We start from the raw sequence: 14,301 nt of genomic DNA, 5'->3' as shown, positions 1-14,301 counted from the left end.
TGGACTAAGGAAAGGAAAGGTACTATGTTTACCCAGGGTAACTGGACTAAGGAAAGGAAAGGTACTATGTTTACCCAGGGTAACTGGACTAAGGAAAGGAAAGGTACCATGTTTACCCAGGGTAACTGGACTAAGGAAAGGAAAGGTACCATGTTTACCCAGGGTAACTGGACTAAGGAAAGGAAAGGTACTATGTTTACCCAGGGTAACTGGACTAAGGAAAGGAAAGGTACTATGTTTACCCAGGGTAACTGGACTAAGGAAAGGAAAGGTACTATGTTTACCCAGGGTAACTGGACTAAGGAAAGGAAAGTTACCATGTTTACCCAGGGTAACTGGACTAAGGAAAGGAAAGGTACTATGTTTACCCAGGGTAACTGGACTAAGGAAAGGAAAGGTACTATGTTTACCCAGGGTAACTGGACTAAGGAAAGGAAAGGTACCATGTTTACCCAGGGTAACTGGACTAAGGAAAGGAAAGGTACCATGTTTACCCAGGGTAACTGGACTAAGGAAAAGGAAAGGTACCATGTTTACCCAGGGTAACTGGACTAAGGAAAGGAAAGTTACTATGTTTACCCAGGGTAACTGGACTAAGGAAAGGAAAGGTACTATGTTTACCCAGGGGAACTGGACTAAGGAAAGGAAAGGTACCATGTTTACCCAGGGGAACTGGACTAAGGAAAGGAAAGGTACCATGTTTACCCAGGGGAACTGGACTAAGGAAAGGAAAGTTACTATGTTTACCCAGGGGAACTGGACTAAGGAAAGGAAAGTTACCATGTTTACCCAGGGGAACTGGACTAAGGAAAGGAAAGTTACCATGTTTACCCAGGGGAACTGGACTAAGGAAAGGAAAGTTACCATGTTTACCCAGGGTAACTGGACTAAGGAAAGGAAAGGTACCATGTTTACCCAGGGTAACTGGACTAAGGAAAGGAAAGGTACTATGTTTACCCAGGGTAACTGGACTAAGGAAAGGAAAGTTACTATGTTTACCCAGGGGAACTGGACTAAGGAAAGGAAAGTTACCATGTTTACCCAGGGTAACTGGACTAAGGAAAGGAAAGTTACTATGTTTACCCAGGGTAACTGGACTAAGGAAAGGAAAGGTACTATGTTTACCCAGGGTAACTGGACTAAGGAAAGGAAAGTTACTATGTTTACCCAGGGGAACTGGACTAAGGAAAGGAAAGTTACCATGTTTACCCAGGGGAACTGGACTAAGGAAAGGAAAGTTACCATGTTTACCCAGGGTAACTGGACTAAGGAAAGGAAAGGTACCATGTTTACCCAGGGTAACTGGACTAAGGAAAGGAAAGGTACTATGTTTACCCAGGGTAACTGGACTAAGGAAAGGAAAGGTACCATGTTTACCCAGGGTAACTGGACTAAGGAAAGGAAAGTTACCATGTTTACCCAGGGGAACTGGACTAAGGAAAGGAAAGTTACCATGTTTACCCAGGGTAACTGGACTAAGGAAAGGAAAGGTACCATGTTTACCCAGGGTAACTGGACTAAGGAAAGGAAAGGTACTATGTTTACCCAGGGGAACTGGACTAAGGAAAGGAAAGGTACCATGTTTACCCAGGGTAACTGGACTAAGGAAAGGAAAGGTACCATGTTTACCCAGGGTAACTGGACTAAGGAAAGGAAAGGTACCATGTTTACCCAGGGTAACTGGACTAAGGAAAGGAAAGGTACCATGTTTACCCAGGGGAACTGGACTAAGGAAAGGAAAGTTACTATGTTTACCCAGGGTAACTGGACTAAGGAAAGGAAAGGTACTATGTTGACCCAGGGGAACTGGACTAAGGAAAGGAAAGGTACCATGTTTACCCAGGGGAACTGGACTAAGGAAAGGAAAGGTACTATGTTTACCCAGGGTAACTGGACTAAGGAAAGGAAAGTTACCATGTTTACCCAGGGTAACTAGACTAAGCTCAAGAACTTGTTTACAGCCAGCCAGGCCCTGCTCATAGAACATTTCATGGTAGGGGTTCAATGCCTTGCTCAAGGGCACTTCAGCGGTGGTATAATTTTAACGTGCCGGTCCGGGGATACGAACTATAGCGACATTCCGATATCAAGACCGCTCCGCAAACCGTTTGGCCACCGCTGCCTTAATAGGGTCTAATCTAGGGTATAGAGCGTTGCAGTCCCGCCCCCTTTCAGAACGACGAGTGGCCCAGGAAATATTTTCAAATGCATTTATCCCTCATAAAACATTTCAAACTGTATTTATTTAAAGACCTTTTAAAGCGTCGTACGAAGCCAACTCTTGTCGTGACAAATCATGACAACAAACACAATATTTTGGACCAAACAAATAATTACAAAGAAAAGAAAAACGACAAAAAAAAAAGTGTTTAAACCCGACGTTTTCTTCTTCTTTGTAATCATTTGTTCGGCCCGAAACATTGTGTTTTTTGTTGTCATGATTTGTCACGACAAGAGTTGGCTTTGTCCGCGGCGTATAAACGTCTTTAAATAAATAATGGGGTACGGTGCGGTACGGTACGGTACGGTGCGGTACGGTGCGGTACGGTACGGTACGGTGCGGTACGGTGCGGTACGGTATGGTACGGTACGGTACGGTGCGGTGCGGTACGGTACGGTACGGTACGGTACGGTACGGTACGGTGCGGTACGGTGCGGTACGGTACGGTACGGTACGGTGCGGTACGGTACGGTACGGTACGGTGCGGTACGGTATGGTACGGTACGGTACGGTGCGGTGCGGTGCGGTACGGTACGGTACGGTACGGTGCGGTACGGTGCGGTATGGTACGGTGCGGTACGGTACGGTATGGTACGGTGCAGTACGGTACGGTACGGTACGGTACGGTACGGTACGGTACGGTGCGGTGCGGTACGGTATGGGGGAGATCCAGAGAGCTTGTGATTTAACCACATCATCATCATCATCATCATCATCAACCTTTGTTCGTAAAAATGTTGTGTCGGTCATCGTTTTAGGATAGGAGTACAGTGGGAGGAGGAGGAGGAGGAAGAGGAGGAGGAGGAGGAAGAGGAAGAGGAAGAGGAAGAGGAAGAGGAGGTGTAAAAATGGTAAATGGTGCATTTATAAAGCGCCTTTATGCAAGGCGCTTTACAGAGATTGTGGATCACATTCACCCATTCACACACACACACACAAACACACACACACACACACACACACACACACACACACACACACACACACACACACACACACACACACACACACACACACACACACACACACACACACACACACCTTTACATAGATTGTGGATCACATTCACCCATTCACACACACACATTCACACACCTTTACATAGACTGTGCATTACATTCACCCATTCACACACCTTTACATAGACTGTGCATTACATTCACCCATTCACACACCTTTACATAGACTGTGCATTACATTCACCCATTCACACACCTTTACATAGACTGTGCATTACATTCACCCATTCACACACCTTTACATAGACTGTGCATTACATTCACCCATTCACACACCTTTACATAGACTGTGCATTACATTCACCCATTCACACACACACATTGCAATGCAAATAATCGGTACCGAATGGCTTTGCTATATGCAAATGATGGATTGCATCAATAAATATTTTGGTAGGAGGAGGTATTCTGCCATCTTCAGAGGAACAAAGAGGGGGTTTATGATTACTCAGCTTAAAATGATGTCAATGCATTTTAAATAGTTACTGTATCGATTTCTAAATCATTGTATCGTATCGTATATCTTCATAATGTATCGTATCGTATCGTATCGTATCACTGTTTAACCCATTCAGGGCCCTTCTTTAACCCTTCTGGTTGTTTTAAGCACTATGTTATGCTTTGGCTGTTGAGAAATAGCAGATCTACAAGCTCGGGCTTGTAGGTCTGCCAATTTGGAGATGGGAAGTGACGTGAAGGGAGGGGGGTGGGGGGGGGGGGTGTCTGTGCTTCATTCGTCCATGTGATCCAATTGGAGCGAGGGTGTGTGTGTGGAGGGGGGGGGTGGAAGTAGGGCGTGTCGCTATGGTAATTGTCATCCAGAGTGGGGGAAGTGGGGCGTTTTGTAGTTTTATCCGGAGGGGAAGTAGGGAGTTGTAGTTTTATCCGGATGGGGAAGTATAGGGAGTTGTAGTTTTATCCGGATGGGGAAGTATAGGGAGTTGTAGTTTTATCCGGATGGGGAAGTATAAGGAGTTGTAGTTTTATCCGGATGGGGAAGTAGGGAGTTGTAGTTTTATCCGGAGGGGAAGTAGGGAGTTGTAGTTTTATCCGGAGGGGAAGTAGGGAGTTGTAGTTTTATCCGGATGGGGAAGTAGGGACTTGTAGTTTTATCCAGATGGGGAAGTAGGGAGTTGTAGTTTTATCCGGATGGGGAAGTAGGGAGTTGTAGTTTTATCCGGAGGGGAAGTAGGGAGTTGTAGTTTTACCCGGAGGGGAAGTAGGGAGTTGTAGTTTTATCCGGAGGGGGAAGTAGGGAGTTGTAGTTCTATCCAGAGGGGAAGTAGGGCGTGTCACATTGGTAAATGTAGTCCGGGCAGACCTTCTACACTGTGGTGGTTGTAGTTTTATTAATTGTAGTTCTATCCAGAGGGGAAGTATAAGGGGTGTCACTGTGGTAGTTGTAGTCCTGGGGCAGGCCTTCTGCACTGTGGTAGTTGTAGTCTTAATAATTGTAGTTCTATCCAGAGGGGAAGCAAGGGAGTTGTAGTTCTATCCGGAGGGGAAGTACGGGGTGTCACTGTGGTAGTTGCAGTCCAGGGGGGCAGACCTTCTGCACTGTGGTAGTTGTAGTCTTAATAATTGTAAGGTAAGCTAGTTGTAGTCCTATCCGGAGGGGAAGTAGGGAGAGTTGTAGTTCTCATTCGGAGGGGAAGCAGGGAGAGTTGTAGTTCTCATCCAGAGGGGAAGTAGGGGGTGTCACTGTGGTAGTTGTAGTCTTAATAATTGTAGTTCTCATCCGGAGGGGAAGTAGGGGGGAGTTGTAGTTCTCATCTGGAGGGGAAGCAGGGAGAGTTGTAGTTCTCATCCGGAGGGGAAGTAGGGGGGAGTTGTAGTTCTCATCCAGAGGGGAAGTAGGGGATGTCACTGTGGTAGTTGTAGTCTTAATAATTGTAGTTCTCATCCCGGAGGGGAAGTAGGGGAGAGTTGTAGTTCTCATCCGGAGGGGAAGTAGGGGGAGTTGTAGTTCTCATCCGGAGGGGAAGTAGGGGGGAGTTGTAGTTCTCATCCAGAGGGGAAGTAGGGGATGTCACTGTGGTAGTTGTAGTCTTAATAATTGTAGTTCTCATCCGGAGGGGAAGTAGGGGGGAGTTGTAGTTCTCATCCGGAGGGGAAGCAGGGAGAGTTGTAGTTCTCATCCGGAGGGGAAGTAGGGGGGAGTTGTAGTTCTCATCCAGAGGGGAAGTAGGGGATGTCACTGTGGTAGTTGTAGTCTTAATAATTGTAGTTCTCATCCGGAGGGGAAGTAGGGGGTGTCACTGTGGTAGTTGTAGTCTTAACAATTGTAGTTCTCATCCGGAGGGGAAGTAGGGGGGAGTTGTAGTTCTCATCCGGAGGGGAAGTAGGGGGTGTCACTGTGGTAGCTGTAGTCTTAATAATTGTAGTTCTCATCCGGAGGGGAAGTAGGGGGTGTCACTGTGGTAGTTGTAGTCCGGGCAGACCTTCTGCACCAGCTTGTAGTCCGTGCTGTAGAAGGAGATGAAGATGCAGATGACCTTGAAGGGTTTGGAGCAGAGCCAGGACACGTGGCTCTGGGTCTGCTCCTGGTAGCACTGCTTGGACGGGTCGAAGTTACACAGCGTGTTGCGCGCGCCGCGCTCCACCTGGTGGCGGGGGGGGGGGGGGGAAATCACTGTTTAGTATTATATTACAATATATGATGTTATTATATTATTCTTTACAACAGGTCGTTAAGAGGAATCAATCTGATTGGTTGAAACAGCCTTCTAGCCGGTGGTTTATAACCAGCACTGTTCACCACCTATAATCAAAACAAAGAATTCAGCCGCTCTGTTCTGTTCTCCCAGAGCGCTATAGCAAACTCGGTGGCTAGGCTATAGCTAGTTTCTTGGGACATTTGTGGTCGTATAGTGACTACATCTGTCATTAAAGTTTTAAGTTTTAAGCGTAACTGTTGTAGAATAGCAATATCACACGAGAGGGTGTTTGTTTAACGTGATTATTGCCACGACAGGGATGCGGTCAGGAACGGGACGGAGTCGAGTTCCGCGAGCATCACTGAAGTGGCAATAATCACGTTAAACAACACCCTCGAGTTAATTCTAGTATATTATATATATATTGGCGCTGCGCTGCTCCACCTTCTCGTACTCCACGCGGCAGTTGAAGGACTTGGAGTCCTTGGCGTCGATAACCGTGGACTGCTGATGCTGACTGCTGACGTCGAACTCCACGATCTGGGGGGGGGGGGGAGGGGGGGAGGGAGGAGGGAGGAGGGGGGAGGGGGAGGGGGGGAGGAGGGAGGAGGGGGGAGGGGGAGGGGGGGAGGAGGGGGGGGGGGAGGGGGAGGGGGGGGGGGGGGGAGGGACAAGGATTTATGTGACTGGTTAGCCGATTTGCTCGACTGCATTATGACGTACATTTTGCTTTCATTAATTGTCGACGGCATTTACGGTTTGTGTTGCCACAAGTTTACATCATATTTCATATTTCAGGCACATGTGACGTATAAATATTCTCCTTTCATTGACTCAAACGTGGCAAAACGTGAGACGTGACGAAAGGCTGTGTAGAGAGTCGCAGCCCCGCCCCCTTTTCCAGTCCCGCCCCCTTTTCTGTCCCGCCCCCTTTTCAGCCCCGCCCCCGTTCAGTCCCGCCCCCCTTTCCGAACGAGCGTCGTACGAAGCCAACTCGAGTCGCGACAAATCATGACAAACACAACCAAACAAATAATTACAAAGAAGAAAAACAACAAAAAAAGTGGGTTTTTTTTCTACTTTCTAATTCCAAAACATTGTGTTATTATTGTCATGATTGTTGTCTTTGTCCAGCGGCGTATAAACTTCTTTAAATAAATACTTTCTGAAAAGTCTATGAGGAAAATGAACGGCGGTTTCTTTTCCGGGGGGAGGGGGGGGGGGGGCGGGGCTGTGACGCTCTATAGCGCCCCTTAACCCATTCTGGGCGGGAACGCCTTTTGGTGTTAGCATTACGTTATGCTTTAGCTATTAAAAAATATCAGATCTACAAGCTCATAGCGCGCCACCGAGTGGCGCGCTACGAGCTTGTAGGTCTGCCATTTTTGAAAAATCAAAGAACGACTGACATGCAAACATAGCTTTTTCAGAAAACTGTCAGGATGTAGAAGAACATTTATATATAATCTGATCTCAGGTCAGAATGGTAACCTTAGTGGGCGGGACCAGGCTGACGCTCACGTTGCCCTGTCCCGTGGAGTTGTGTCTGAAGTAGACGGAGAAGGTCCCGTTGCCGTGGTCCACGATCTTCCCCGTGATCAGCAGGTTGAGTTTAACGGTCTTGATGTTGGAGTGGAAGTCTCCCCAGCCGAACATCTTCTTGAACTTCCCCGTCTTCACCATCGGTCTCCGCTTGGCGCGCGGCCGCGAGGACGAGGAGTCCTGAGGGAGAGAGAGAGAGAGAGAGAGAGAGAGAGAGAGAGAGAGAGAGAGAGAGAGGGGGGTTAGTGGGCTGGACTGGACAGGTCATACCGGGCATATTCCCCGTGGGCCGCGACCGTAGGGGGCCGCCTTTTTTTTTGACAGGCAGGCAGGCCAATAGATCGTTGCAGTCCCGCCCCCTCGAGAGACCCGGAAAATAAATCGCCGTTCCTTTTCCTCATAGGCATTTCTTAAAGTATTTATTTAAAGACGGTTACGCCGCTGAACAAAGCCAACTCGGATCGTGACAAATCATGACAACAAACACAATGTTTTGGGGCCGATCAAATCATTAGAAAGAAGAAAATAAAGGCAGGAGACAACACTATTTGTTTTGTTTTTCTTCTTATAAATTTGATCGGCAGACCTACAAGCTCATAGCGCGCCACCGAGTGGCGCGCTACGAGCTTGTGGGTCTGCTATTTTTGAAAAATCGAAGAACGACTGACACAGAAACACAGCTTTTTCAGAAAACTGTCAGGATGTAGAAGAACATTTTTAGAATCTGATCTCAGGTCAAAATGGGTTAATTACATACAGTTTGTATTGTGGGGGTCCTTGACATGACAAACGTAATGAAGGGAGGAGCGACAGCGCCCCCTACTGTATACCATCGTGTCGGTGGAGTTCCTCAGCCAGTCCCACAGGTCCTGCTCGCTGTAGGGCTCCGGGGTGTCGTAGCGGCCCAGGTCTCTCAGCGCAGAGCCGTTGTTGGCGTTGGTCTCCTTGGTGTGCAGCGTGGTCTGGGACAGGAGCCGGGCGATGGACAGGTCCTTACCTACAGGGAGGGAAGGAGTTAACTGCTTTAGCGCCATCTAGTGTTAGCATCATGCTCACACTGCCGATATGCTTCCTGTCTGCTCCCACTCTACGGAGCTTGTTGTCCTTCCGGGTTAAACAGGAAGGTGGCTAAGATATATATATATATATATATATATATATATATATATATATATATATATATATATATATATATATATATATATCTTCTACCCCCCCAGCCAGTGTAAAAAACCCGGTAAGCTGGGGCCTCGAGTGGCTTATTGCTTTTCTAAAACGGCTACAAACATATAGCAATATTAACCTCATAAAACGATTGAATCCACAAAAGTATAGCTATACGCTTTGCGCCACCAGAGGGAGCCACATCACGTCCTTGTTTTGCTCGGTAAGTAGCCCCAGTGATTATTGAAGGAGGAGTGGGTTAACACGCTTATTGATAACGGGTGTACTCCGTAAACCCAGCGCTTATTGATAACGGGTACTTGACCAGTAAGACGCGCAAACGCGGGAAGCGAACGCAGCTCGTACATATTTGGGTTTTTTTAAGATTTATTTTTAAGTTACGTTTTTAACTTAGCATTAACCAAGGAGTCCCCAAAGCAGCTATACGTCCAAATATGGAGTGTGTTGCATCAATCACAAACAAATCACTCAGCTCCATATATGGGCACAAAGGTGGGACACACAGACACACACACAGACAGACATGATCTGCTAGGTCTCATAGTAAGTGCTCACTGCGTTCGCAAAAAGCTTGTCATAGGTTTTTTTCAGGTATGGGATGTGGATCTCCGGCTATGGGATGTGGATCTCCAGCTATGGGATGTGGACCTCCGGCTATGGGATGTGGATCTCCGGCTATGGGAGAATATCTCCGGCTATGGGATGTGGATCTCCGGCTATGGGATGTGAATGAGGACGCTCCTTACCTCCCGCCAGCCGGGCGAGGGACAGCTCCTTCCCGCCCTCCGTCCACATGTGTTTCAGAACGGTGGACTTGGGACCGCCGCCGCCCGGCTTCAGCAGCTCCGACTTGGAAGCCCGGGCGCTCGACACCTGGAGCAACACAGAGAGAGAGAGAGAGAGAGAGAGAGAGAGAGAGAGAGAGAGAGAGAGGTTGACTTAAAAGGTCCTAAAACATGAACTTCAACTCTTCCCTTTTTCCCGGTACTATCCACACAAACAGCCAGTTTTGAACAATCAGGCTTTCTCGTCTTATTTGGGTTTTCATGCACGGTGGTCGCTGAAAAGACGGCCATAGCCGTCTTCACAAACGTGATGAGGTCAGCACATTTGGTCAAGTGGATATGTCCTAATTTAGCCCAAGGAGTGGTTTTTGTGCAAAACGAATGCTTGGAATGGATTCAGAATCATGAAAACCCCCTAGTTTCATATGTCACATGCTACTGAAAGAATGATGAAATGTGGACTTTTTTTTCTTTATATAGGATGTTATGGGTATGGTCACATATTATGCTAATAACTCAACTTCCCACAGGAGTTGAATTTCAAACTTTTAGTACATTATTAGACACATTTAGAAACACATTGGTGAAGACATTTCTTGGTAACGATTTAGTTCCCAGATTTTCATAGATTTCTCTTACTAATAACCGCGAGCACGGGAGCATGTCGGAGCGCCGGTCCGACCGGGGATCCGTTGTTCGGATCCCCCCCCCACCACATCAGAACATTGTGGTTCTGCAGCTTAGAACCCAGACAGAAAGGACACTCTATCAGAGTGGGTGTTGGTCAGGGACTTTAGCACAGCGCCACCTAGTGGCGGTGGGGGTCAGGGACTTTAGCACAGCGCCACCTAGCGCGTTCTGTTTCCACTCAATGTGTTGCCGTTCCCTCCAGAATGGGGGGTTCATGTGGTTAATAATTTATGAGACGCACGCACGCACGCGCACGCACGCACGCACGCACGCACGCACGCACGCACGCACGCACGCACGCACACACACACACACACACACACACACACACACACACACACACACACACACACACACACACACACACACACACACACACACACACACACACACACACACACACACACACACACACACACACACACACACACACACACACACACACACACACACACACACACACACACACACACACACACACACACACACACACACACACACACACACACACACACACACACACGTACAGCGGGGGTAGTCCCCCAATATTAGATGAAGGGCAGATATTACTCTGTATCTGTTCATCAGATATTACTCCGTATCTGTTCATCACATTCAGGAAGTATTGACTTCACGCCCAGGCATACCGGCTCCCGCAGAACAGACCAATCAGAAGGCTTCCCGCAGAACAGACCAATCAGAATGTATTCCCCTGGGGAGGGAGGGGGGGTGGGGGGGGGGTGTGGGGGTAGAGATTAATCAATCTGGCTGCGAGCTTCAATTTCAGACCATGATAGCAGACAAATCCCATTTGGGAATTATGGAGAGGAGAGACTAGACGAGAGAGAGAGAGAGAGAGAGAGAGAGAGAGAGAGAGAGAGAGAGAGAGAGAGAGAGAGAGAGAGAGAGAGAGATGCATGCACGCACACACACACAAAGAGTGAGTAAAGAGCATCACTATAAGAGTTTAACTAAAGGAGTTGTGGTTGAACTGATTGATTGATTGAATGAATGAACCTCATGGGGTTTAAGCTCTGCTGAGAATCACATCAGTGGAAGCTCTGGAGGCTGAACATGGGGCATTGATGGGGGTCCCTGGGGGTCCCTGGGGGTCCATGGGTTAAGGTTAGTGTGGGGGTCCATGGGTTAAAGGAGAATTCCATGCTAGAATGCTTTCTTATCTTTCTTACCTTTCTTTGACGTCCCCACCAAAGAGGTTCAGGTGTTTTTTTTGTGCAAAAACTCCTTATTGGCTATTTCCCCTACCATAAGCCCTCAATGAATTGCATTGCATTGAATGGGAATTGAATGGGGCTATGGGGTGTTATGCTAGTACGCTTATTTCCATCGAAAGAAGTAGTAAAGTGTGCCGCTTGGGATATTATTTACATTATGAAGAGAGGATATATACAAAGAAATTATAATTTTGAGCAATGGAAATAAGCAAATTAGCCAACACCCCATAGCCCCGTTCAATTCCCATCCAATTCAATGCAATTCATTGAGGGCTTATGGTAGGGAAAACAGCCAATAAGGAGCTTTTGCACAAAACAACACCTGGACCTCTTTGGTGGGGACGTAACGACTACAAAGAAAGGTAAGAAAGCCTTTTAGTATGGTCCGTAAACTAATGCATGTCAAACTGGGGGTCGTTGGAATTGAACGGGTTGAGAATCACTGCTAGAGCCATAAAAATCTTCTCTTATGGGGGTCCCTGGCATATCTTTTTCAGATGGTGGTCCCTGGCATATCTTTTTCAGATGGGGGTCCCTGGCAAATCTTTTTCAGATGGGGGTCCCTGGCATATCTTTTTCAGATGGGGGTCCCTGGCATATCTTTTTCAGATGTGGGTCCCTGGCATATCTCTTTCAGATGGGGGTCCCTGGGATATCTCTTTCAGATGGGGGTCCCTGGCATATCCTTTTCAGATGGGGGTCCCTGGCATATCTCTTTCAGATGGGGGTCCCTGGCATATCTTTTTCAGATGGGGGTCCCTGGCATATCTCTTTCAGATGGGGGTCCCTGGCATATCTTTTTCAGATGGGGGTCCCTGGCATATCTTTTTCAGATGGGGGTCCCTGGCATATCTCTTTCAGATGGGGGTCCCTGGCATATCTCTTTCAGATGGGGGTCCCTGGCATATCTCTTTCAGATGGGGGTCCCTGGCATATCTCTTTCAGATCCACGGCGGCTGATTAGTGTCAATTTGGGGGTCCCTGACGTGAAGAAGTTTGGGAACCACTGAAGTAAACAACAGGGACTTTAAGCAACGGCGGTTTCCAGGACGGCTCCGCTATAGGCGGAAGTACGGCGGCCATGACGCCGTCGCCGTGTAGCTGTCAAGGTCGTTAAGCTAACGGCCGTCGGCGACATTGGTTCCCATGGTGACGCGTCTACGCAGCGTGTCAGACATAAACACATCGTTAGCTAACGTGCCGATATCGCGTAATTCTTACATGATCTGGACACGATCATCAGTGGAGAGAGGAAGGCGCTGCATGGAGCAATCTGTGTTGTTCTAAACGCGTTTTAATAAACATGGTTAAATGTGACATAATTATGATGGTATTAGTGTTATTTCTTCATTCAGAGCATGCCGACACATCACACAGCAGGAGAGGTGATGGAGCAATCAGTGTGAATGTATGACAGCTATCATTTCAATAAACATGGTTATGACATGGCGTTGTAGAGACGCTACGTGTAAAGGCTCATACATAGTCTGGATTTATGGTGGTGGGGTGACCACCGAACTACAACATGACGTCACTGAGGTGACCACCGAACTACAACATGACGTTACTGAGCCGCGGTGAAGAGCAAACCATCGCCACCGCTCCAGCCCTTCTCTCTGTTTTTACTCTCAACGTTGTTTCAGCTCCGGTGGTCTGTAAGGCTTTGACAGCCGATCCGTCATGACCACTTTTTTTCCTCCTTTTTTTGCATTCCTTTTTGCCGACTCCACGGATCCATCGATCGATACTCGTTGGCAGGAAAACAGGGTTTTACATTCAACCAATCAGGTCGGCCTTTAATTCAGTTCGGAGCGGACTGACTCCGCTCCGTGCAGAGGAGCAGATATAGGGCTTCCTGCCAGGTTTTTAAACATACCGTTTTTTCATTTATTCACGGGGGTTAGAATAAAGACCAATTAAAAAAAGTCTGATAATCATGATAGTTGTCTTTAGTTCAATGTTTGTTTAGTAAACGCCGTTGAACAATGAAGGGAACATTTACGTCATATTGTCCCTTTATTGCTAATGGCGTTTAATGTTTGCACCGTTTGTTTTACGTCACCATTACATCACCTAATCAACATTAGAGTTAGACTTTAACATATTAGCGCCCCTCACTTCACACAGGTGTGATTTTTGAATATCCAGATGAATGAGAATGAGAGAGAGAGAGAGAGAGAGAGAGAGAGAGAGAGAGAGAGAGAGAGAGAGAGAGAGAGAGAGAGAGAGAGAGAGAGGAGAGATAAGGACTGAAGGCATGGAGGAAAATGAGTGAAGTTTCCTAACAGCCACTTCATGCTGTCTGAATAGCCTCCGGGGAAATGTGGCGCACCGGGTGTGTGTGTGTGTGTGTGTGTGTGTGTGTGTGTGTGTGTGTGTGTGTGTGTGTGTCGCGGCCTCAGGGTTAAACTCAAAGAGCACCGCAGCAAAGGAACACTTAGCAATCATGTGCTTTTATAGACGAGACGAGAGGAGAGGAGAGGAGAGGAGAGGAGAGGAGAGGAGAGGAGAGGAGAGGAGAGGAGAGGAGAGGAGAGGAGAGGAGAGGAGAGGAGAGGAGAGGAGAGGAGAGGAGAGGAGAGGAGAGGGCATAACCTCAACATGAGTGTATTGCAGGATAAGAAGTGCACTGATGGATTTAAAATAGCCACCGTGTTATAAGTTAACTCATTACACAGTAACCATGGTGTTATAAGTTAACTCATTACACAGCCTGGTTGAATGAATGGCCAATCGCCAAATTCAGCCGTGTGTTATTTATTGATAACAGAACGCTGTCTAGTCAAAGCCTCAGAGCACCTGATTGGCTGTCCTATGTTTGGATTTGATGCTGTATAAGCCAACATGACAGCCATGTGAAAACACACAACGTCATCTAACTAAACAACATGACAGCCATGTGAAAACACACAACGTCATCTAACTAAACAACATGACAGCCATGTGAAAACACACAACGTCATCTAA

General features: G+C 47.4%; 1 protein-coding gene across 1 annotated transcript in view; it reads right to left on the bottom strand.

The window, feature by feature from the left end:
* Positions 1 to 5,627: 5,627 nt before the first annotated feature.
* The window catches only part of nxph1 (neurexophilin 1), a gene marked incomplete at both ends in the record, with an annotated part of 57,715 nt that continues 49,041 nt past the window's right edge, over positions 5,628 to 14,301 (bottom strand). The window contains 5 exons of the mRNA XM_080788002.1: positions 5,628 to 5,843; positions 6,342 to 6,437; positions 7,389 to 7,619; positions 8,270 to 8,436; positions 9,371 to 9,497. Of these exons, the coding sequence (XP_080644128.1) occupies positions 5,628 to 5,843; positions 6,342 to 6,437; positions 7,389 to 7,619; positions 8,270 to 8,436; positions 9,371 to 9,497 (837 nt within the window). The remainder of the gene's footprint in view (positions 5,844 to 6,341; positions 6,438 to 7,388; positions 7,620 to 8,269; positions 8,437 to 9,370; positions 9,498 to 14,301) is intronic.

This window comes from Protomyctophum bolini (genome assembly GCF_963924005.1).
Source record: "Protomyctophum bolini genome assembly, chromosome: 17".
Classification (NCBI taxonomy): Eukaryota; Metazoa; Chordata; class Actinopteri; order Myctophiformes; family Myctophidae; genus Protomyctophum; species Protomyctophum bolini.
The sequence above is the reverse complement of the archived record's forward strand: the minus strand, read 5'-3'. Positions and strand labels throughout refer to the sequence as shown.